General features: G+C 46.5%; 1 protein-coding gene across 8 annotated transcripts in view; it reads right to left on the bottom strand.

Moving 5' to 3' along the window:
- Positions 1-507: 507 nt before the first annotated feature.
- pico (ras-associated and pleckstrin homology domains-containing protein pico) overlaps positions 508-26048 on the bottom strand; it is a 264155-nt gene continuing 238614 nt past the window's right edge. For all 8 annotated transcript variants that reach the window (XM_075679553.1, XM_075679548.1, XM_075679549.1 and 5 more), the window contains 3 exons: positions 25700-25810; positions 19681-19782; positions 508-8706 (listed from right to left, as the gene is read on the bottom strand). In XM_075679553.1, coding sequence (XP_075535668.1) covers positions 6961-8706; positions 19681-19782; positions 25700-25810 — 1959 coding nt within the window. In that variant the 3' untranslated portion in view covers positions 508-6960. The remainder of the gene's footprint in view (positions 8707-19680; positions 19783-25699; positions 25811-26048) is intronic.

The following is a 26048-nucleotide window of genomic DNA, read 5'->3' on the forward strand; positions in this document are numbered from 1 at the left end:
TTTGTTATGTGCACGTGATGCATGGATGAGGCTGTGGAGAATGTAACATTCAGTTCCCTTTTATTGCAAAAACACTTTTTCTCCAGTTAAGTTCCAGTTCAGACACCCTAGCTGGTGCAGAGGCTATCACCCTCCACCCTCAGAGTGCAAATATTGCCACCTTATTTTCACAGTACTATACCTGCTAGAGCACTTTTTAAGGTTCTTTGCACTGCGACACATAAATGCGTGAAACAAATCATTCTGAAGTGAGTTAACCTAAAATTTGTACTTTCTATTTTCTTTACAGCAGTGTGGTCTACAATGTATTGTCGACCTTCCCCCAATCTCTTTGTGCATGTGCCCCCTTCTGTAGCATGGAGCATTATTGCACAGCTGCTATGCCCCCAGTGCAGCCAATGTAAAAGATGTTGGTTTTCACTCGACCAACTGGTACCCACTGGGGAAACCATTGCACCCACTCTATCTGCTTAGACAACCGTTGGCAAAAAGAATATGGTGAGCATGAAAGGTTTGTCATAACGCACCACTGGCTTTATTATTCAGACATTTACACAAGCTCAACAGAGCCATTAGACAATGCACCAGCATATGCGATGCCGTTCCTATTAGGTGAGAAGTGACACACATGGTGCAATGTCCCGTACATCGGAGTACCGTGTGCAAAAGCACGTCCAGGCACAGATGAAATAATAAAAAAAGCGGAAAATTTTGAAGACACTGCCACGTCACACACAACTTGTCACCAATTTTCAATGGAAGAATTTTTTTTTTATAAATAACTTGACTGCAACCAGTACAAAACTATAAAAATAGCAAACATCTTGAACAGCTACAAAAGAGAGAGAGGAGGACAGAGTTCTTCAACCCGATACTTGTGCTGTTTCACTTCCTAAGCAGCAGGGGTTTAAAAGATGGCACACTTCTTTATTACAGACCCTTAAATAGATTGCCATGTGTACACAGCTGTCCAGCCCACAATTTACAGAATCCACAAGGCCATCGGTGACCGGCTGCCAGGTCTAGCCTGTGCTCACCTGTTAATCTGAAGCAAGCACAACCAGGATGCACATAGGCCGCCTTTAATGTCGATGTTCTCAGATAGGCCCGGATCAAGGACCAGGTGAGCTTGCATGCTCTTCAAGTGCTCCTTGTGCAAATTGGCATTCCAATGACTAATTGATTGAGGGAATGTAAGATTTGTTAAAGTTTAGGTTGGTCACTGCAGGTCATTCCATTTTGCCACCATGAACCAGCCACACAAAGCTATGGAATTAAGTATGTCCTTCAGTACGAGAGCAGTGAGCAAGTTTACCCTCAGGATCTCACTTTGTGTTGGCATAGCCACTGATGTATGCTCCCCTTCAGAGTTCTCATTCATTTCACAACTCAATGAATCAAAACTGTGTGCTACGATACACAATACACCATGCTTTGCAGGCGATTATTGTGAATGTCACATACCATGTTCGCATGAATATAACACAACCAGAAAATAGCAAGGGGGCAAAGTGTCAACTTAGAAAATAACAAGTACTATTACGATTGTCACGAAACCTCATTGTGTGTTATGCAACCATAACTGCACTCGGACACATTTTTGCATACCCTGCCTGGTACAGTGACGCATGCAAACAGGTACAACATGGGCTAACGTTTAGCACAAACCGCAATGAACAACTTTGAAAAACTGCAGCATCTTGAAGCACAAAAGTGGAAAGAAAATTTTTTTTACAATATGAACTACAGTTCTAAACAAAAGAGGAATTCGCTAAAGCTAGAACAGTTTGTGCTATATGTCCATGCAAATATGGTATGTATGTCTCGACAACTGTTATAGCATTTGCCTATCAAATTCCAGGAAGAATCTGGTAATATTGTCAAAAAGTTAAATAAGGCATCGGGTTGTGAAGTGTCAGTGGTAGCTGTATCCTGCTGAGCCTATATGTTCAACTGAAGAGGCCTTGGTACAAACAGCATGGCACACTTGCATACTCGCATGCGAGCTCTTAAAAGATCATTCGACAACAAAAACTAGTAAGCCACAAGAAATATGGTGGAAGCAGCATAGGAAAGGCATTGCATTTCTCAATGATTCACTTGAGCCCGAGAGGTGAACAGCCTCAAAAATCTTGGCAACAACCAACAAGAGATAAAAACGTCATATCTTGAGAACAAGGGAGTACATGCTCTGAAAGGGAAAGGCCTCCCACCAGAAGACCACCAGTTCACAGTGCAACCCTACATGACTGGGCTTTGTTTCCCTTTGGATGAGAGTGCACTGCTGTCTTTTTATCTGGCTATTTCTTATTAGAGTGAGGATACATGACCCCTGAGAGGGACTACTAAAATGTGCAGCACCAAGGGGATTACACATGAACACTTTATACAGCTTCTATACAGGCTACCTTAAAGTGCATTCCATTGGTACACCATGACGTTTGAGAAAAGTGACATGGAAGAAAACAGAGGCTGTCCCTTAAAGCGTTCCAGGTTCTACAACTTGCACAGAACATGCACTGCAGCTTAAAAAATCACATAAGTTGACAAATCTCATGTCTATCCATGAGGCAAGCAGAGGCCAAGCATCTGAACGCAGAAAAGCACTGCAAGGGTGCAAGCAAAATAAGGTGGCAGCTGCCATGCACACAGGTTACATCTTGCGATTCCAATGTGTGAAAGCATTTTCCATTGAAAAGTTAACCATAAAAATTGCTTCCAGTTGACGCACAAGTTTGTGCACCATTGCCATCTGGATCAACTTTGCACCTGTGAACATCTTTTCTGCTTTACAATTAATCGGTGCTGATGGCATCGATAGAGTAACAGCCCTTATGCTTTCAGTATAGCAAGTGCCTTTAGCCAAAAGGAGCTTGGAAGGAGTTGTGCTATCAAGCTTGGAAGTTTTAGCCTACTGCTGCATTTACCTTCAGTCCTTAAGGAGGCTCTGAAACATATTTTCCCGAGCCTGAACAAGAGGCTGGAATGGGTGTGCTGTATAAGGATTACAAAAAGAAAAAGTGTCATTCACCCAACTTGTAGCATGAAGCTGCAAAGGAAACCCGTCCAGGTTTCTCAGAAGGCAAGCTTTGTCCTGATCCAGCACTTGAACCCGAGACTAATGGGTTCGAGTCCTGGACCAGGACAAGTTTTTCTTCAACTGTGAAGCTTTTTCTGAGAAACCCATACTCTAGCTTTGTGCTACGAGGCAGGTGGATTACAATTCTTCCTTTAATGAAATTTCATTCACTTTACAGGCTTCTGGAGAATGGATCTGCCACATAAGGATTATATTTCTAAAGAAATTTTTAAAAGTGAGCTAATATGAAGAGATCTGGAGAGCAAAATGTTTGCTTCCCCAGTCCCCTTCTACTGCATAGGAACTACTTGCATGGCGCTTTTTTTCTTTCTGCAGTGCTCCTCTGCGGGTTGGCTACGTACTACTACCACCCCACAGAGGAGTGACAGGGTGCCCTCTTCCTAATGTGAAAGCACACACACGGGAGCTTTTGTTGACGTCATAAATGATTGCTTAAATGGCTGGTGTATAAGGGTGTCGTGCCTGCTGTAGTTTCACTGCTCATTTCACATAGGGGGGAAAACAAAAGTTAGGGCTCTGAAGTTTCAGAAAGGAGCGAGAAATTTTAGATGGCAAGTTCGCTGCTGCATGCTGTGGAATAGTATTTCATTTGCACATTCAAAGCAGAATTGCCTAGATTGGGATATTATTGTGCTAAAAAAAGTGTTTCAGTGGCCATTCAGGTTAAATTTCTTATGTTAACCTATAAGTTGTGTTCTTCCATTCTGTGATTCCCTGCCTTTGCCGCACCAATAACTCTGGCTGCCCCTTTCGCTATTCTCAACGACAGGTCTATTGCCCTTCCCCCAACGACCTTTAAAACCCAAGGACATCAGCAGGCTAATTATCTCCTCAATTACCTCTGGATGGATACAACATAGCTAGCCAAACATGCTCAATAGTTTTGTGCTATTCGCATCGGAACATTTTCTTGTACGACCTCACATTCTTACACACCATGACAAGTCTTCAAAGTGTAGTGCACTGCTCCTCGAATTATCATACAATTTTTTTCTCGATCTCATTCCTCGCTGTCGGATATAGTTTCATAGACTACCTCCACTCCATTGCAATTATCCAGTATGCTGTTTCCCATCTCTAACTTTATGTTTAACATCATTTCCTCTGCTGATGTCCACACTGTTAACACATATTTACAGCTAATTTCCTGGCTATTCTTCTCAACTGTGAGTCAGTGTTTTGTCCAAACTTTCCTGAGTTTTTCTAAGTTATCCTGATGGCCCTCTCAAAAACACAAACGAACCACTACAGCAAGGAGAGTGCAGTTGGCAAGTGCAGGCAAGATCTACACCATTTCTGAGCCTATCTTTTGGAACTTTGTCGAAAAGTTGTGCGCGTTTAATTTAATCGGCATTAGATGGAATGTTACCTGCTCTCACATCACCTGCTGTTTCTTTGTCTGACGGGAACACAGCGACAGCAAGACACTCGTGTTTCCGTACCGTCATCAGTAGTGGCACACATAGCTTTCCCTGAACTTTAGGTTGCACTGGAAGTAATGTGCGTTCTATGCTGTTGTCATTCAGGCCCATTTACAGGTTCCTCAATATTGAAGGTTTATCATAACCTGATGTTTATCAACACACTGTTCTTTCTATGGAACAGGTGCCAACTTAATTCAGTGCATAATCTGACACTTGATGCGGGGCTAGCAAGAAACAAAATAAAAATGCACATACACCCAAAATAGTAGATAAATGGCAGAGTAGTGCTTTATAGTGATTATAAAGGCAGCATAAAAAAATTGTAGAAGGCACAGTATGCCTGCTTTGATCTGATGCAAGCACTGCTATTCCCGTAAACTGTTTCAGTACTTTGGTGGTACAGGTGATCCTGAATATATCAAACTCAGATATACTATTACTGTCTATATCAAACAGTTGTAAAATCCCCTTGACAATTCCATGCAAATGTATAGTGATGTGCTATGTGCACACCCAACTCATGTTCACCCTGCCACATGTCTTGTTCCACCACTCCTCATCATTTCATGTCTGGCGAGGAATGGGGGGATGACTAACGTTTGGACCAGTGGGGCCAGTCTTGAAAAATGCAAATGTAGGAACAGCTCAGTATTGGGATCTTCTAGTGCAGCAACAAAAACACCACTGTGTTGGCTTGTCGACATTCCTACCATCTTCCACAATTGCAGCACTCAACACAGTGCAGACGTCTTGGCATCAGGCTACTGTTGGCCATTCTGATATGCACATTAGTTATCTGGATATTGTAGGTCACAATGCACACAGCGATACATATAATGAAAGCATCGTAGGACTAGTTTGCACTGCAAAGAACTTTTTCCAACCCTTATGGCAAAGCACACATTGGAAGGTATTAGAAACACCGCGACTTTTGCAAGCTACATGCGTAGTTTTGCATATGGCAGCAGATATTTGGTCAACAGGTTGGCAAGTCTGAAGAAAAAGACGCTACAGCTAGTTAAGGCCTACGCTTATGTAGAAAAATGTAAAAACAGACATACATGGCACACACACAAAATACTCATGTTTCTTTCTTTTGGCAATTCAGCTCTCACTGAGTAACACCAAAGTAAAATAAAAAAACAATGTAGAGAACATGGCAACATGGTGCCTCAGAAACACATTGCCAGAAGTGTAAGCCACAACATAAGCTGATAAAACAGGCACGCATCTGATTTCACTGAAAGTGTTGCATCATAAAAGTTAACTATAGCCCTAGAGTTGACATGGAGAACCAGCAGCAGCATCTTTGACCAGGTGCTTGCGCACTACATGACCATGGCCAGCATACTGAATTACACTTGCACACATACACACATCCCTCGGAAAATGCTTCTTCATGCGTGACCGTTTATGGCCAATCTTTGATCATGCTGGTTGCACAACCACAAAGACGACTCCCCACGTATTTCTTTCACGCATGACAAGACCATTACAAATTAATCTGGATAAGTTTTCTTGGGCTTCCCTTATCAGACTCATATCTCATATAGATGCAAAATCAGTTGGCCAAAAGACCATTCCATGGCAATTGCAAAATTCAATTTCCATTTGTCACTCCTCACAGCAAAACCTGAAAAAAATTTTAATGCGGGGGAGCCTTTTGGTGAGCACCTCTGGATGCTGTGTTAAGATGCAAAGGCTTGATCTTACAACTATCCTTCACACTAATATACGGTTCAATGTTAAGACGTGTACTATTGAAAATACAGCTAAAAAATTAATTTCAAAGTGTTGACTGTGCACTGAGTAATCATTATTAATTAAAAAAGAACATTAAAACTAAAAGCTGCAGATGCTTGGTTGGACAGCTGATAATGGGAAGAGCCTGCAATCGTCCTTCTGCATCTGTGCTTTCCTTTGTGTGTGTTTCCAAGCTGGCAAAAGGTCACACCATCATGGTTATTTCTTCCAGGTTCTAAACACATTCAGTATTGATGAAAAACAGAGACATTGCTGTGCGCTGACAACACCATATTTCACTTTTCAACTACACACAAAAGGAAAAATCTAGCTCTCAGCACTGGTGCAGCTCGCACAATAAACAGTCCCGCCAAAGCCAGCTTTAGACGAGTTCCCAGTCTGCACCACCTACCACCATGTGCAAGCCACAAGGTACAGCAAGCTCTATTATTATGACCATGGCCTTTTGTGCGACGAGCTGCGACATGGCGCTCGTGCTGAAGTGCAGTGCCCGCTGCCATGCCCAGCACACCTAGTCAGACCACGTAAGAGAGGCACTCTTCCCAACTCGTTGACATGAGGGTATGTTGCAGAGTTGAAAGCAAGTCATGTGCAACCAGTGTCAGCTTTAACAGGAAAGACGGCCAGGCGAGTGTTTACGTGACCCTGAGTGCTCAGCTGTCGTCACCAAGCCTAGCAGACTTTTCTAGACAGCTGTGTCGCATCACTTCGCTTTGGTGGCGGTGGTGGTGGAATTTTGCGCCTACATGACACATCATCAGCACTGCCATCCGGTGGCGGGAGGCAGCAGGGGTCGCGGAAACCGAGAATCTCGTGTGGAGTCGCAGTCGGCTCAGACGACAGCTGCTGGGCCACTTTCCATTTTTTTTCCATTACACGCTGCAAGTCCCGCAAGAACACATCTGGTGGGCAAGCGATCTGGCCCGGACCAGCCGGTGATGAGAATGATCGCCGTGCAGGAGATGACAGCCGCGTGCTTTCACTGCGTTTAGGTGGCGCTGGCTTCTTTCGCATGAGTGGCTGCATCGGTGGCGGCGGAGGTGGCGGCGGAGGTGGCGGTGGCGGCGGTGCTGCCACCACTGTCTGCCGCACTCTTCTCTCCACAACTTCATATTCACTGCAGCTGCAAAGCTGTCTGCTCGAAGAAGGCAAGTGACTGGTAGCATTTGCTCCACCCACAGCATGTGTGCTTTTAGGTATGGCAGCCTGCTCACAGCTGCTGCCACTAATGTCTTCACTGGGTCTCTTACGCAGCATTTCATAGCCATTGGCAATGAGTTGTGGATCTGCGTAGATGATACAAGTGCTGTCCGATGGACGGCACAACACCGACAGGTTTGTACCTGGAGGGGACCGTGGTGGCCTTGGCTTTGGGGGAACAGCTGGAGGGCTGTTTGTTGGTGTTGTTTGTGTGCTACCAGGGGGCGGGCTATTTGTAGGTGTTGCCAATTCAGAGGGGGGCGGTGGCAGTGAGTTCAAGCTGGAAGTGCTTGGCCAGCTAAGAACATCACCAAGCTGCAAAGGTGGTGGTGGTGGTGGGAATGAATCGAGGCTCAGTGTGCTGCCTGTGAAGTCATTTGGAGGAGAGGGTGCATTCACTGTACTGGGAACTTGAGCTGACAGCTGAGAGGGTGAGGTCCCCTCATCCGACTCGACTGCTGGTTGTGATGAAAAAAGTGGAACAAAGTGCTGCTGCAACTCCTTCTCAGGGCTATGCAGGGGAGGGGAGCGCAACGTTTGGCCTGGTGACAAAGGTGGAGAAGTTCGACGAGCATTACTGGAACGGGGTAGACTGCCTTGACGATTTCTTGACAGGGTGCCTAAGGCAGAGGTGGAAATGCGCTCATCAGTCTGTGACCGGCGCAGGCTCATTCGGCCTCCTGATGTTCTCCCAAGACTCCCAGTAAGATGAGCGCCACTCTTCCTTCCTACAGTGTCATAAATTCCAGAACTGTCGGGAAGTTCGACCGATGACTGCTTAGCAAGCGTGCGAGTTGTGTTGGTCAAGGGGATTTTGGGTGTCATTGAAGGTTTTCTCTTGATGGTCCCAATAGGAGCATCGGCATCAAAAAAGGCAATCTGCTGGTCTGTTGGTGTGGCAGTATCGGTGCGGTCAGAAGACGCTCCACTGCTGCTGGACGATTCCTTTCGCGGGAGACCCGAGTGCAGCACCAGGCCAGAAGGAGAGTTGCCAAGGTCACCTGCCGTGATGGTCAGGCCAGAGTCTGCGCTGCCTCGCCGCTCAGAGGACTGCGATGGGCTGGCGCGATCCGGAGACACACTGTCGGGGCTCACCGCTGCCAGTGTTTTGGCCATAGAACAGATAGAAAAGCTACGGGCATGAGCCAGGGTTTCCAGGTCCTCTTCAACAATGTCACGCATCAGGTTGTCATAGTTCTCTTTGATTATCCGGCCATACTGCAAGCAGAAGAGAACACCGTAGAATGCCACTTGACACAAAGTTTTAGAAACATCTTTTTTTTTTTTACACTCTTCCTTCACACTAGACTAGGTAATTTTATTCCCCTGTTGCAAGAAGTTATGTAAATCTCACTTCCTGTTCATTAGCAGACCACACACACTTGGTGAAATAAAGACTTTGAGTGACATTAAGGGGCCACAAGAGGTAGTGGTCCATTGATTCTTTTCCTACAAATGTTAATTGAAGTTCCCTACACCATGTTTTGTGGGTTCTAAACTCAAAAATCAAAATGTGTTTCTCGAGAGACACAAGCTGAGAAAAGCTTATGTGCACTTCCTATGCTCCAGTGATGCAGTGGAGGACCACATATAAATCATGAGTGACATCCAGGTGACATAATTGCTGAAGCTGTGTGGTGCCACTGGCTTGGATTAGTTTCTTTACATTGAATTGGCTAGCCAGTGTCACCCGAAATGACATACAAGGCACTCCGCTCTTTCCTTGAGTGAAGTCTCTGCTGAATGCAGAAAGCAGTCCAGCACCATTTCTGCATGTACGGCTAACAAAATATTTTGTTACGAAATGCAAGTGAAGGCGGGTGTTGGAAGTCAAGTGATGTGTTGCAGGTGCAAGAAATTATGGTGAGAAGGCTACTTCCTGGCTTGATAAGTGATCTACAAGAAGCCTCTAGAGACTCGAGTGACACACAATATGTTCGGCAGCAATAGGACCAGGCCAAGCGGATGCACCATCCTGCTCTGGTCAGTTGTCTTGGCAGTGGAGCCAGAACTCTGCTGCCGGCATGGTGCGCACACACGCCCTCCTGCTTGGCAGCAGCCGTGCGCTGGTCTGAGCAGTGTCAGGCACCCCCCAGGCCATCTCCTCTCGTGCACCACCGTGCGCAAGGCCAGATTGCCAGGGAGCCATGCAGGTACCCTCGTGCTGCCACGTCCCTCCACGGAGCTCAAGGGCAACACTGCTGTCAATGCTTTCCACTTTCGGTGAAACTGCCAATCTTGTTTTAGACACACAAATATAATGGCTTAAGTATGCTTTCTATGAAAATAAAGAAAGCAAGATTAATGGCACTGAATACCGACCGGCATGGTCAAAAAAAAAAAATTGGTAAGCTTTAGCAATTTCTCTGATCTCCTCTACTGCGACAGCAGCAGGCTCTCGCTACAGACACTGCTCAGAATTTCGTCACACTTTGCCTTTCTGAGATACATGCACGCATGCTTTCACTTTCAGAGCTGTGCAGTACACAAAGCCCCACACAAATTCTCAAGCTCAAGATCTGCACAGTATTGCCACAAAGGTATGGACCTTGATGCCGGTGGTAGGAAAATATTTTTTCATAGCTCATAGCGCTCATAGGAAATGTTCATAGCTTGCTTGACATGTGCTGTGATGAGTGGGCTGTTATTTTTCATTCTTTTAGTCAATGCTCTTTTGAGTACTGGAATTGGGTGATTCTGATTCTCTTTTCCTTTTCAAGTACCATATCGTCCGGTACAAAGCCATAGTTCTTTTTTCCAAAATTTTCGTCAGTGTGCCTCATACAACGGTGCATCTTACATATGCATAAAACCATATGCGCTGGATCGACCAGTAAGCGCACTAATTGTTTTATTTTATTTTTTTCATGCCTACAAGAAACCGCGCTTGGCAGCATTCTGAAATAAAATCGAATCTTGCGTTAACAGCGGAGTGATCAGGGCTAGGGCTAGACGCAGGCAGTGTGGTGGCCACAGTAAAGGCCACCATCATGACCTCCGTGACAGGAGGTCAGGCATACTAGTTTGCTGTTATAGCCTCTTAAGGAAATGGTTAAACCTACGGGATTGATGCAATAAATTAAAGAAAGAAGGACACCGCATCTGTGATTGTCACGATGTGGCGCCCAGCATCGACACACTAAAAGACAAATGCCACCGACTCTTTGGGCAGTTTGACACTGTGGAACAACAAAAACCCTTCCGTCTTAGAAACAGCTCAAGAAGCACAAGTGATCTGACATAAAAATATTAGGATTGCAACTGAACCAAGTTGGCAGTTGATGGCTACTAGTAAGTGTGCTGCATTGTGTTGCCCTACAGAGCACGAGACCCAGGTGTGCACCAACTAGTAGAGGGCACCGGCAGGTGTGCCCTGCCCGCTGTCTTCGTTATGCGCACCCATGGCCAGGCCCAGGGGCAGCCGGGCACAGTGTGCCAGTGCACAGAGTGCGTGCTCCACAGTGCACCACGCGAATGCTCGGCACGTTCACCAGCGCCTTCCACACGAATATTCCGGATGAGCAAGCCCGTGTGTGCCACTGGTGCACTTGTCAGCCTGTCGACACTCCTTGCTCTGCCGACATCCACAGGCATCCCGGTAGATAACATAACCGAGACGGAAACACAGGCTTGGGTGGGTCTTGCAAGCCTGTGAAGCTACCATCTCGAGTCAGACACCCACTAGCTCATGATTTTCGCTTAAAAGCAAACTTGCAGCTTTTAGCAGCTGTGCTACAGCCAGCACTTTATTTTGTATAGCTGCACGCTGAGCCTTTTACACACACACTTGTTTCTATCGTAGAGCTTCTTTACCCAAACAGAAAAGCCTCTCTATAATGAAATCACTTTATTCAAACTTTTTCATGTTCCCGCATTACTATGACTCTAAGCTAGTCATAAGCTACTAGAGTAAAGCCTCGTTAAACTGTACCCATTGAAAAAGTAGTTTCATTTTAAAAGTACAGTCGAATCCGGTTATATCAAACTCGAAAAAAAAAAGTGCCTATCAGTTCGATATAGAGCATATTTGATATAAGCCTGCTAAATAATTGGATGTCATAAAAGCACATACCATTCATAAAGTCACTTTATTGATGAAACTAGCTTAGTTTCGCATAAATTAGTCCTGCATTTTCTTCTGCTTGCGCAATTTAGCTGCCTGCGACGCACGCACTTCCCCACATTGTCAAAAGGAGTCGGAGCAGCTGAGGCCACAACCTTCCTTATTCGCGCAGAAGGACTAGTGCGCATGCACCAATCACTTCAGAGGATGTGGGCAAAGGACCGTCGTTACTTTCCTCATTGTGCCCACTTTCATTTGTGCTCGGTACGATGTCGGCAATGTAGTCTTCGTTTTCGGGCTCTCCCGTGTTCGCGACGCCATCACCTGCACTCTCAAACTCGTCAACCGTTGATTCGTCAACAGCTTCAGGAAATTCTGACAGCTCGCTTCAAACTTCGGCAACACCGGCAACGGCTTCGTCGCATTGATCAGAATTTACAGACATCACCGAGCACGCGGAAATCGGTACTTACGAAGAACCACTTGTACGTAGCCGTGCGTACGCGTTGAGCGCCTCAAGCACTGGGTCGCGAGTTCGGCCGCTTTAGACATAATCGTGCCAAGCGTGCTCCTCGGAATCTTGCACGCTGCGGGGACATCCGACTTCTCATCACGTTCGACCCGATTTATGATTTCAAGCTTCACGACGAAAGGCGTATTCTGCCGCTTCATCACAGCAACACTGTGGGAGAAGGCCCACAAGGCACAAATACAATGAACCAGAAAAGCAGTGACACAATTCGCACTTTTGCGATCTTGCAGGACGAGAGCACAAGAGCCCCTGATTGGCTGTCTGAGCATGCGCTGCGGGCGGCCCATGATAATTTTTTGCAGGGGGATGTCGACAGCTCGCCCGAGCAGCCCGAGGCATCATGGTCACAGTAGGGAGAGCGGTTGGATGGAGCCGCGCCACTGGGTTTCTCCGTTACCGCGAGGGAAAGCCAACTTCTGGGGGCACTTTTTCGCCGCTTGACGTTCAATATATCGGGAGTCGCTGCTATTTTTGTTCGATGTAAGCATAATTTTTGCTCTATACCGTAAAAAGCAGAATGTAGGTCGACCCCCCAGCTAACCAATTCTAAGAATGAAAAAAATCTTTTTCAATGGCAAAAGTACCAAAATACACCCTTACCTGGAAACAAATGAGACTCAGCCGGTTGCACAATGGTGACAGTGTTTATTTAAATGCTGCTCGCATGTGCACCTGGCCAAGTTTTTAACAGTATCGAGCGACCATTGACCCGCGTGCTTGTCAGCACCTTATTAACGGCGCTGAGTGGCGAAACAAATGAGATACGCGCATGTGTACACATGCGCTTACTTTTGCTATTTCACCACTCTGTGCTGTGATGATAAGACGCTGACAAACACGCAGGTCGATGGCCGCGCGATACCGTTAAAAATTAGCCGGGTGTGCAGTACACAAAAGGGCACGAAGTGCGCAAGTGCTATACCGAATCAGACTTGTCCGAACTAGAGTCGGATGACGAGTGCTTCTTGCTGCCCACGTCCCATAGAGCATCGTCCTTTGTGCTGTCCAGTGCGGTGCTTATGCTGCATATCCTAAAAGACTTGCGCACCATCTTTTCGGGGAGGGATTTCCACGCCGACAATACCCAGCCACACACAGCCGCAAGTGATGGATGTCGCAGGCGGCGGTGGGGGTAGTCAGGTGATTGCTCAGCATCCATTCATTATAGAGTTCGTGCACTCTATCTTTAAACGGCTTATTTAACACAACATCTAGTGGCTGCAGCACGGCAGCCACTAGACATGGCAAGACGGACCACCAGGTCCGTCTTGCCATCGCACAGGGCCCGTTTTACGTTGGCTGTGAGGCGGCCTCGAAATGAGTCAAGAACGAGCATGTTCACTCGCTCAAAGAGAGCACCAGGTCGCCGGTTTCGGACGAGCCGGACCCGCATCAACGATTCGTTCATGAAACCCTTTTCCCGGACGATGACGTCACATGGAAATCCCTCTTTCGGCAATGTTTTCCTTTTAAAAATGATGAAAGGGGGCAGTTTCTTCCCATCAGCTCAACGTGCGAGTATCACAGTGAACCGTGAGTGCTCGTTGCCCGTTGTTAGAAGCTTGATTTGCTTAGCTCCTTTCTCAGAAACAGTCCGGCTTGCGGGCATATCAAACCACACTGGCATTTCGTTGGCGTTTCCAATCTGTCCTGTCATGTAGTCGCATTGCTGCCGGAGAGCAATTACATATCGCTGAAACTCAATGAGCTTGTCTTCGAATTCTTCTGGCAGTTTCTGGCACACACAAATACGGTGCCGTAGTGCAAAGCCCTTCCTCTTCATGAATCATTGCACCCAGGATGGCAAGCCCTTGAATTGCGCCCTCGTCAGTCCAGAGGTGCGAGCGATCTCTACCGCTTTCAAACGGATGCATTTGGCAGTCACAGACAGCGATCTTACACGCAGCTCCCGGACGAACTCCGCAACCTTGTCTTCCAGTTCTGGATACGCTGCCGTCCGCCCATGAAATGACGTTTTCTTTTGGTTGCTGCAAGCTGTAATACTACACTGCTTCTGCCTCCGCCAGTACCGAATGCTCTTTTCGGATACTCCAAATTCGCGCTGTGCCGCAAGGTTGCCGTGGGCTTCCGCGTACTCAATCGCCTTTTTCTTGCAGGCGACGGTGAATTGCCGTCGGCTTCCGCTCATTTTGAAACAAAATGTGAAAAAGCAGCCTTTAACCAATATAACTTTGTGACAATGGAAACGGAAAATGACGGTGCCACAATGTCCCCACACTGCTGCTGATGGCGATGGCGGCTGTTTACTTCATCCGCCCATTGTTGCAAGACTTCCATAGTTTTTCCACCAATGTCCAGTATATAAGACGAGGGTCGACTTTTCGCAATGGTCTTTTGAAAAAAAGTTCGATCTACCGTATTTACTCGCATAATGATCGCACTTTTTTGTCAGAAAAATTGACGCAAAATCAGGGGTGCGATCATTACGCAGGTTAAATTTCCCGCGAGAAGAAAAAAATTTTTCTTTCGTCTCGCGTTTGCTGCTGGACACCAAAACAAAAATGGTGGCCGGCAGAGCAAGCCAAACGCGCCGAATCCAATTTTTTTTTCTTCTCGTGAGTACATAACGTGCATTGAAACAGTTACTTCCGTATTAGTAATGAATAATATTGTTAATATCGGCAAGTTTGCGGCAATAACGCAGCCATGCCCACTTTGAGGGGACAAACAGATGAGCGCGCTTAGCTTAGCTAGATCTGTCTTCATTACTATCCTAATACGGCATGTTTCCGCTAAGGGTGGGTGAATATCTTAGCTGTGTTACAAGCGTCGGCATATGAATAGGGTACACCTTTAACGTATCAGTGTAAACGTGGCTACTATCGTTGCCGCTCGCGATTTGTTGCGTGTCCACGAGTGCAGATGAGAAGAATCGAAAGGCACCTTTTTTTGTTGTTGACCACAACCATTATAAAGCCTACACATAATAAAGGCAAGTTTGGTCGCAGCTTTTCTTTTTTTAGTCATGGAAGTGCGGAAAGTGATGAAAGTAATGAAATGAGGCATGTACTTAAGAATGTTTGGTGCGTGCAGACCGCTTGGTTTGTCTTGAAGAATTGTTCGCGTAGCATTAAAAAATTAAATTATGGGGTTTTACATGCCAAAACCACTTTCTGATTATGAGGCACGCCGTAGTGGGGGACTCCGGAAATTTCGACCACCTGGGGTTCTTTAACGTGCACCTAAATCTAAGTACACGGGTGTTTTCGCATTTCGCCCCCATCGAAATGCGGCCGCCGTGGCCGGGATTCGACAGATGGTAAGTGCAAGCACTATTAGCTAGACTTGGCACACGACATATCGCTGTGGCAAGTTCGGGGTGCGATCATTACACGGAAATTTAAAAAATCGAATTTTGACGAAAAAATTCAGGGGTGCGTTCATTACGCGAGTGCAATCATTATGCGAGTAAATACGGCATATTCCGGTTTTTACGGTATACTCATTCTAATATACTGTGACCAGAAATTGTTCGATGTACAGAATAATCCGATGTAAACAGGTTCGATATAGTCAGGTCCAAGTGACAAAGTCAAATCCCTGACTCAGCAGCCATTGAACATAATGTGTTTTGTATGCGCATAAACCGTACCAGCTTGTTGCATACATATCGGTTAACACGCAGTGTTTCACCTTTTTGTCGCGCAATCCAGCAGAATAACGAGCCTCAGAGATCAGAACGGCCTCCAAGCGCAATCGCAGAGGGTGCTTGGAAGGACGAAGCCACATCAACATCAACATCAATTCGGTGCCGTGCCAGAGAGCGCTGTGGCCCGTGTTGTGGTGTCTCGCAAGCTAGGACTCACATCATGCCGAAGCTTGGATAAAAACCGGGTGCTCAGCATAGAAGAAAAATTGGACATTGTTCATGCTACCGAATGCAGCACAAAGAAGTCGCCGCTGGCACACGAGAGGCATCTACCGTTGACTACGGTGCATGGCACTTGCGGTGCGAAGGAGAAGTTGCACGGTAGTGCAGCTGCGACTGTGAAAAGATGTCAGGCATGAGGTTTGACTTTTCGAAGTTTAACTTTTCGCCATCATTGCCTCTGTTATTGCCGAAGTGTCGTCTGACAACAGTGACAAGGACCACATGGAAAGCTACAGCACGGGCGATTCAGGCCCGACGGTAGCAGAAGCTGCGCGCTACGTCAGCCTCACGCGGGTGTTTGCCAAGATGAGTGGGCTGGGGGAAAAGCTGGCTCGCAGCTTAAGCGAGTTTGAGGCCGCTGTTGTTGCTGCTAGGCTGCCGTGGCAACAAACTAAAATAACAGAGTGTCGTCGTGCGAAATGAATAATTACTGCTTGTTTTTTGCCCTTTCATCGTGCTCTCTCAGAGTTCAATTTTTGACAGGTAAGTGGGCGATCTCATGCTATTTCGGTTAAGCAGTACTACCATGTACAGTAGAACCCCGCTGTTACGTTCCTCGCTGCTGCGTTTTCCCGGCTGTTACGTCGTTTTCGTCCGGTCCCGGCATAGCTCCCATAGGATCCAATGTATTGGGTACCCCGCTGTTACGTTGTAGCTGTGAAAACGTTCCCGCATGTTACGTCGCGACCTGGCACCCCGAACCCGGCCGGGCAACGCGCGCCAACCGCCATTTTGACGAGTCTTGGCCAGGCTTGGCTACGGAATTGGCTACAAGACCATGGCCTCCGAGATCACACCCTTGCACGCGCGTGGGTAATCTCAGAGGCCATAAAAAGCCGCACGCGAGTTGGAGAGATTGCCACTAGATGGCCACTGCCTCGTCAGCCGAAGCGAGTAAAACCCGCGGGCCCGCAGCAATCCAGTCTTTCTTGTTTATGCGGTTCAATCCATCCGAGTCGTCCGTGTCCTCCCGTCAACAGCTACGCTGCCTACGCTTCGTCAGGCCTCGCTAATCCAGTCTTTCTTGTTTGTGCGGTTCAACCCATCCGAGTTGTCCGTGTCCTCCCGTCAACACCTACGCTGCCTACGCCTCGTTGGGCCTCGCGAACACCGCGAGCGATTTGTCGTCCTTTGATGGCGTCGCGCAAGCGCAAGGCGCTTTCCCTCGAGGAAAAGCTGGATGTTCTCAACGCAGTCGACAGGCAGCCAGCGCGGAAAAGAGTCGACATCGCCAAGGATCTTGGTCTGCCACCCTCGACGCTTAACAGCATCGTTTCGAAGCATGCCGAGATACGAGGGAATGCCGCGCTCTTCGGCCCAAAAGCTAAGCAGGCTCGTGGCGCCAAGTATGGAAACCTCGACGAGTCGCTTCTTACTTGGTTTAAACAAGCCCGCGCTGCCGGTGCGAACTTCGACGGCAGCATTTTGCGCGAGAAGGCGATGGAAATAGCCGACCGTCTGGGCATCAGTGACTTTGCGGCGTCAAATGGCTGGATCGACCGTTTCCGGAAGAGGCACGGCATCGCGTATAAGACGGTATCCGGGGAAGCAGCAAGTGTAAACTTGGAAACAGTCGAAGATTGGAAGGCCACACTATCTGCCATAATTGAGGGGTATGAGCCTCGTGACATATACAATGCCGACGAAACGGGTCTTTTCTATCGGGTGCAGCCATCCAAGTCGTTAAGCCTGAAGGGCGAAGCATGCCACGGAGGCAAATGCAGCAAAGAAAGATTGACGGTGCTCCTTTGCTGCAACATGGATGGCTCGGACAAGCTGAACCCATGGGTAATCGGAAAATACCGAAACCCACGTTGCTTAAAGAACAGTCGCCTGCTGCCATGTCACTATAGAAGCAACAGTCGTGCATGGATGACGGGTTCTTTGTTAGAATAATTTCTTCGTTACTTCGACAATAAGATGGGCTCCCAGTGCAGGAGTGTTGTCCTTTTTCTGGACAATTGTGCTGCCCACCCGAAAGACCCGTCGTTTCTTCGGAACGTTAAGCTTGTTTTTTTTCCTCCAAACACTACAAGCCACTTGCAGCCGTTGGATGCCGGCGTCATAAAGAACTTAAAGCACTCGTACAGGAAGTCCATCGTAAAGCGCTGTCTGGCGCGTATTGATCGCGGACAGCAGCCTACGATCATTTCAATACTGGACGCTATGCACTACGTCGCTTCAGCGTGGACTGCAGTGAGCGCGTCAACTGCACAGCACTGCTTCGCGCGGTGTGGCTTTCGCATGGACGGCGGAGAGGAAACTGCCACGGAAGCTGAAGAGACGGAAGCAGCCTCTCATGATCAAGAGCTGAGTGAAGCTTTGAATGCGCTGGGTGCCACGGGAGTCACGTATGACGATTACGTCACCGTGGATGCTGCTGTCGTGACGTCCGAGTGTCGGAGTATCGCCGAGATCGTTGCAGACTCGGTCGCGAGTGAAGCCTCAGACTGTGGTGACGACGAGGAGCACGAGCCGCATGATTCCGGGGAGTTGGCGGACCCGAGCTTTGGAGAAGCCGTCGCGGCTCTGGACCTCCTTCGCAGGTACGTCGCACCTCAAAGCGACGCTGAGAGCAATGCGGCTTTCCATGCCATCGAGAAACGCGTGGTGTTTTCCAGCGAGCGGAAAAAACGGCAATCGACCATTCTCGATTTTTTTTAAGACCTAAGCTCACTTGATGTCGAAATAAATTGTTTCAAGGCAAAGCTGCACTGTTTTCATTAATTTTCAGACCTTTCCTCACTGTTGCGTTTTGCCGGCTGTTACGTTTTTTTTTCGCGGTCCAGTGAAAAACGTATGAACGGGGTTCCACTGTAGTATGTACTTTTTTGCAAACTCCGGCCAACTAGGGTTTAACGAGGTTTCACTGTATGACTAAGCACTTTATCTTTCCCATTTTCTGTCTGCATTTTTTCCCTTTCAATTGTGGCTCTAAAAACCATGCATCAACTATGACTCTCCATTAGTTCCTTTGCCTTTATTGAAATACTGCATACAGCTAAGTCAGTTTCCTGTCCAGATGACCTTGTTCAAACAAGATAGTAAAACTTCTTGGGTGAGTTAACCGATATGCATTGAAGCCTTTGTCGCATAAAGAAACACGGACAAAGAAGAGGACAGGACACTGTCCTAAGGGAAGGCCTTACTTAAGTCAAACCGGGAGGTGCGTTAACAAACGAGCATGAACTGACAATCATTAATAGAGGCAGTGCGCATTGGTGGGCACCGCCTGCAAGTGTGAACGATGGTTGCATGAGCTTAAGATTTTGGACAGAAGTAAGGAAACTAGTGTTCGTGGACTTTTCAAAGCTTGTCACATTACAAAAACAGGCACGGATTGCGTCAGCGACACAGTGGTCTGGGTAGCGACACAAGCCTAATTTTCTTTTTCTTTGCCACAAAGAACTTGTATGCATGCACTGTACTGTGTGTAGCTATTATTTCTTATTTTTTCTGGGGCAACCCAGTAAACCAGTTGTGAGTTAGCACCCGTGGTGTCCCGTCCTCTTCTTTGTCCATGTTTGTTTGCGCTAATGGCTTCAATGCATTACAACAAGAGTTTACAGTATTAGGTCCTGCCCCACCAGTAGCCTCAAACCCTTTCAATCCTGCCCACATCAGTCAGTTTCAGTCAAGGCAGAGACTAACTTGCTACACAAAGCATGAGCAAAAGCCATGAATTACAAATAAATCTTAATTCACCTTTGCAATTCTGCATCCTGTCACCCAGCGCTGCAAGGTCTGCTTGTCCTCAGCACAAAGGTACTTGATGTACTTGGATGATTTTGTTTGAATTTGTGGGTGCTGCAACAACAGCAAACACAGGTTAGAAGCAGTTGTGACACACAAGTTGGCAAATTTTTGGAATCTATCCAACATTTATTTTCCTCATTGACAATATAGACACATGACAAATGATGGGCAGAAAAAGAAAGAAACAGCATAATATCAAGGTTTGCACAAACATCAGTTTCTGGGTTCAAAGTGAATAGCAATTAGTGTAATAATTTTGAAACTGCAGCGACATTACACATTTGCCTGTCAGGCAAATGTGAGTCGTGCGTCATCATGATGTCACAGAACACGAATGCAACACGGAACCTTGACTGCATGATGCTGGCAGTACAGGCTGTGTTGCGCCTACTCAGCCGGTTGCTTACTGCCTCTGTTCAATCTTAACCCGTTCTGTCCAGTCGGTGCACTTGGCAGACATACTCACTGTACAATCTTCCTCGTGGTAACATTGCCTTGACTGTTAGGCTTATAACCAGCGGTGCCTCGCTGAGAGTTGGAAACCTAAGTTATATTTTGGAGTCGAGTTGACACTGATCAATTTGCAGTGACCCACCCAGCGTTCTCGCAGAGTTCAGAAACCACTTTGCCAACAAGAGCGAGAGCATGAGGACAGCATGCATGATGCTTTCTCCACTGCTGCCACTTTCTAACATTGCGTGCACAAATCATGAGAAAAAAAAGTAAACGCCACACTCCATTGACCATTGGCACAGTTTAATCATGCTAGGGCGGCAGGCCTAACCAGCACTGCTTCGGCAGGACAACCAAAGCTGCACTTTCACACGGAGCCGACATAATGGCAATTTTGTTAATGGACACCATGTTTGCAGCATCACATACGCAAATTTTGTCTAAAAAATGAGTGACGCACCATGTAGCATCCTAAATTCCAGTTGCTGCTATACATCGGTGCCAGGGCATAAGGAGGTCCAAATAATCGCACAGGTTCAAAAAATCAAGTGTCTGAAAAATCGGTCAACAAGGGTATTTGATATTTTTGCTACAGTAGGCTAGCGCTAATTCAGCTCCAATTAATTCAATTCTGACCGAAGGCCTCGGCTGGTGACCATGTGGGACCAAACTTTGGTTTTGGTCCCATAGAGTTGGCTGTGCATCATGCCTAGGCCCAACCTCATTGGTGACCACAGGGGTGACTCTAATAGAGGCAACATTTGTCTTGGTGCTACTTAATGCACAGTGAACGCATCAAAGACACATTGTCCTATCACAAAAACATCCATGTTCAGCTTGCCCCAGGAAGATTTTAGGGCGAGAACGGTGGCTCACTATGAATGCTTACCCAATTCTACTACCATGCGATTTTTCCTTTTTTTATTTTTCCCAAAAAATTTGCCAAACGTTGCTTGAGCCTACTTTCACAACAGCCTACTCTCAGAGCCAGCCTGGCCAGTGTCATCGCCATCGCAAGACAGCGACCACAGATGGCAACGAAATGAGTTCTTGTACAGCATGACAACGGAGTGATGACACGCCGCTTTCAGTCTAATTATTAAAACACATTCAAACAATAAGCTATTTTATATGTCAAGTTAGCCACAAGTTGTGTCGTGTGATTTTGGCATTCCAGAGAATTGCTGAGTAGCAGGACAAACTAGGTGGTTAGTCTTGGCAAGGGCTACCATTCAATGTAATCCATCTATCAAGTACCTAATGGAAAAGATTATTCTTACATGCCTATAATAGTATCTTGAACGCCACAATGTGTACCCTGACTCCATGAGTGGTTTACGGCGAGGCAGGTCATCAATAGACAATGTTATTGACCTAACAACATTCATACAACAAAAATGCCTCAAGCGCATATCAGTGGTGCTCTTTCTTGATGTGACAGGGGCGTACGACAATGTTACACATGAAGCGATCCTCGGGTCATTGGAGGTTGTTGGAATCGCTCACCGAATGTTTCTGTGGATCCGCGACTATTTCAACGGAAGGTCCTTCTTTGCGCTGACTGAAGATGGCCCGACTGCCAACTACCTTACACATGGTGGCATCTCACAGGGCGGGGTATTGAGCCCCATTCTCTTTAACCTAGCTATGGTTGGCCTTGCTGAAATGTTACCCAAGCTAATTCACCTATCAATGACAGCAGATGACATTTGTCTTGGGTCTTCTGCAGTGACTCGTCTTCAAGTGCGCGCAAGAATTCAGCAGGCAGCCACCCTAACCTGTTCATATCTCCGCAAACAAGGCCTTAGGGTGTCCATCAAAAAATACGCGTTAATCGCATTTATATGGAAACCCATGGCACCGTACCCTGTTTCTCTCAATGGCCAGGCTATCAAATACCAGATGTCTCACCGCTTTTTAGGTTTGATTATTGACAGGGATTTTTCCTCCACTGCATCTACCTGAAGCGGAGACTAATTTCTATTGTGCGTGTACCAAGGTTCCTGTGCGGAAAAACCTGGGGCACGCCGGTACGGTCCACGCTGCAGCTGTACAGAGCACTGTTTCTGGGTGGTACAGCTTGCCGGTTTTGGTGAACACATGCAAAACAAACATTCGTACCCTCGAAAGTTTACAAGGCTAGACTCTACGGACATGTCTCGGACTACCCCGATGCGCTTCGACTCATGCAACAAGCATGACTGCTAGAGACTACTTGGTTCCAACATATATAATGACTGACAGCCTTAGAGCACACATTCGACATCTGTGTCGCGTACCCGATCATTATATTGCTGCTTTGCCAGCACAAAGCCCTCAAGCCACATTTTCTAAACCTATCGAGACACATCAAGGCTACCTTCCGTCGGGCTTTACACCAACAGCAAGACCACTGTTACCTCTGTGGTTCCTACGACAACCGCAAGTACGCCTCACGATTCGGGGAATAACGAAGAAGACCCGTCATTCAACAGTGGCTCTACATCAGTTCATACTGTCATTGCTGAACGAGGCATGCGAACAAAGAACGCACATTTACACCGATGGATCTGTCTCAGCCACCAGCTCCACAGGCGCAGTTATTATCCCGGCCTTACAAATTACAACTGCTTTCAAAGTGTCGCATATAACGACCTCTATGGTAACAGAACTTGCCGCTCTACGTGCAGCTGTTAATTACATCCCACAAGCCAAACCTCGAAAGTGGGTCACTTTTTGCGACTCCAAGAAAGCCCTTCAGAGTCTGCAGTCAGCCTTATGACGCAAGACGCATGACCAACTGGTGTTTGAGACCAGGGAGGTTCTCCATCGAGCCCTCATAAACGGACATGACGCCATCTTCCAATGCCTTCCAGGGCACTGTGACATCTTCAGAAATTACCTTGCTGACGACGACGCCCGGTCAGCCCATAAAGAAACCTCGACACCTCCTGTACCCCTACAAAGGACAGATGCTGCGAAGGGTCTTTGTTTACTTGCTCAAACCAAGACTGAAGCTTTGTGGAACACTCCGATTTTCTCCAACTGCTGTGTTCTCTGGTTGGATCCTACACTGAAGCTGCAGATTTCATCGAACTTCTCCCGCTGTGATGCAACTTTACTGTGCTGCCTCTGGTTAGGCGTGGCTTTTACGAAAGCCTACTCATTCCTTATTGGAATGTTCGACAAATCGATCTGTGACTCGTGCAGCTGCGAAGAGACGATTGAGCACGTATTGTGTTTTTGTAATCTCTATGACAACGAATGCGGCATTCTTCAGAGGGTGTTAAACCGGTTAGATAACAGACCATTTTCAGAGACTAAGAATCTCGGAACATGGCCCCATGCATCGCAGGCTTACAAAGCGATGCGGGCACTGCTACATTTCATGAAAGCGACTGGCCTCAGTGACCAATTATAGGCGTGAAGTTATGGACATCCACACGTACTCACACTGATAGTGCCTTCTTCCCTCCCCCTCCTTTCTTTTCTTCCCTTAAACCCCTTCCCCTGCGTAGGGTAGCAAACCGGGTGCACATCTGGTTGACCGCCCTACCTTTCCTTCCTTTCTTTTCATCCTCTTCCTCCTACCATCCAATTTGTGGTTGTTGCAGAGTCGTTTGATAAATGTAGAATATCAAACGTGCTACGTACCATGCGGAGGACATGTTTTTCATTGACAGTGAAAGTACTATTCAGGACTGATGATAAAGGACATTAACTAAATAAATTTCCATTCTGTGAAGGTAGAGTTCGCAGGTCTCGTCTCATTCTTATTCCCAGAATCGGAAGCACGCTACATTCTTCTTGCTAAAAAATCAGGTATGTGTCTGAGTTTTGCTTTGTTTAGGAGCTCTAATGCCATCTGTTGTTAGCTTTCTACTTTGAAGCTATAAAGAGTGGGAGTGCGCATTCAATTCACGGAGATGTTAGACTCTGGCAAATGGTGCCAAAGGAATTAGTGGTGTTTGTTGTCATTTCTTTCGCTTCTTGCTTAATGAAACCCACCAGATAATTCAACCAGTTCATCGGTCCTGTCACGGTCAAATGTGCTAGAATATATAAACATTGACGCACATGAAAAAGAAAAATTGCTTTGCTTTAACCGATGCCATGTCGAATCCCGCATTTCTGGTCTCGTTATACAAGCTGGAGAGTACTCCACTGAATTAAAGCATGGCCAACAAAATTTTATATTTATTTCATGGAGTCTGAATATTCATTATATCGAGGTTCAACAGTAGCTACAATGAGGACAAAGTTTGTGCAGATTGCTTAAAGATTCTTGAACTGCAGTTAAGTATCTCGATTCTTGTCAGTGGTGCGACGGGAGGTGCACACACCACAAATGCTGGATCACATTGGTAGCACGAATCAAGAATCTCACAACCAAATAGCCTGCTTAACAGCTTTAGTCACCATAATTACACTAGACTCATTTGATAAACAGTGAAGAACTTTAAGTAGCAAGAATAGCTTGGTTTGGGTAAGTTGGTTCATCTTGACAGTTTTCATAAAAACATGCTAAAGAGGAGGATGAAAGGAACACATACGACAGGACTGGCGTATGTGCAAATACCGAATTGTAGATTTTGAATCGAATACCGAATCAAATCAAGAAAGCCTAATATACAATGGGACATCAAATACCAAAGCTTTATTACAAAATATATTGCTCACACATTTTGTGCTAGAAAACACGGCACTGCCTACACTCAAAGGTCTCCTAACATTGCATTACAAGAATGTAATAAGCTATCAGTAACTTGACTACATAGAAATCAACATACTATACAGTACAGTCTACTCTGATTAAAGGGAACTGCAAATTAGTTTGCCAGCATTGATTACAGCTCAGTTCTAGTATATGAAGGTCTGGAAAATATTTCTTTTTATCAATAAAATGTTTGTTGAATAGAATTAAGTGCCTTTTTCCATCTGAAGCTAAAGAATTAGTCGCATTATGTGGTACTGAATAACAATGAGGCTCTCAGTTTAACAGTGTACCTGTGTTTTAAAGCCAGTTTATTGTGTCAGCAATTATTTGGACACTCTAGGCACATTTCTGCTGTCACCGCAATGTTCCGTTTAAGGTCCAAGGACGATAACACAGTCGCTGCGCACCATATGCTGCGTGTGCGAGTGAGAGCGAGCGACAATGGTGGCTCCATCTCCGGTCAGCCACCTGCGCACGGTGTGGCCATGCAGGCCCTTTTTTCAAAAGCAATGTGCAGTGTGCACAGAGCCGCTGCGGGCTGACCACTTCACAACTGCTAGGTACTGGCCGCTCAGTTCCTGTTGAAGCGAGAGGCAGCACGAAGGTCAATTCACCTGCTGCTGCTGCACTTTCTCACTCCAGCATTTTGACAGCGAGTCTCCACAGTCATCGAGTGAGACGTGTTAATGTTTGCTTGTGCGTATGTGCATGTTTGTTAATTTAGTTAGTAAGCGAATGTTTACATGTTTATACAGCCGATAAGACTACTATCCTTACTTTGTAACTGCGTTTGAGGTAGACTCACTAAGACAGCCTTACCTTGACTGCAAAGCCGAAATCTGTTGGTGCCTTGTACTTCTTCTTCCATCCAAAACCAACATAAATGTTGTTCATCTCAAAGGTAGTGAGACAAACTAAGTCTCTTGGCAACTGGAAAGAAATTCGATACACTGAATTAAAGACCAAGACAGTTCTTACATTAGGACACCTCAATGTTGTACACTGGGTCAGCAGCTACTACAGTGCACGTGTTAGTACCCGAGGGAAAGCAGGCAATTCAGGCTCAGAGTCAGCGATAATCATCGACTGCCTTGCAACAACACTGAAGTCTGGCCACAAGAAGCACACAAAACTCTAATGGTCTTGCTAAGAATTTCAGGAAAAGCCC

This window comes from Dermacentor variabilis, chromosome 2 (genome assembly GCF_050947875.1).
Source record: "Dermacentor variabilis isolate Ectoservices chromosome 2, ASM5094787v1, whole genome shotgun sequence".
Taxonomy (NCBI): domain Eukaryota; kingdom Metazoa; phylum Arthropoda; class Arachnida; order Ixodida; family Ixodidae; genus Dermacentor; species Dermacentor variabilis.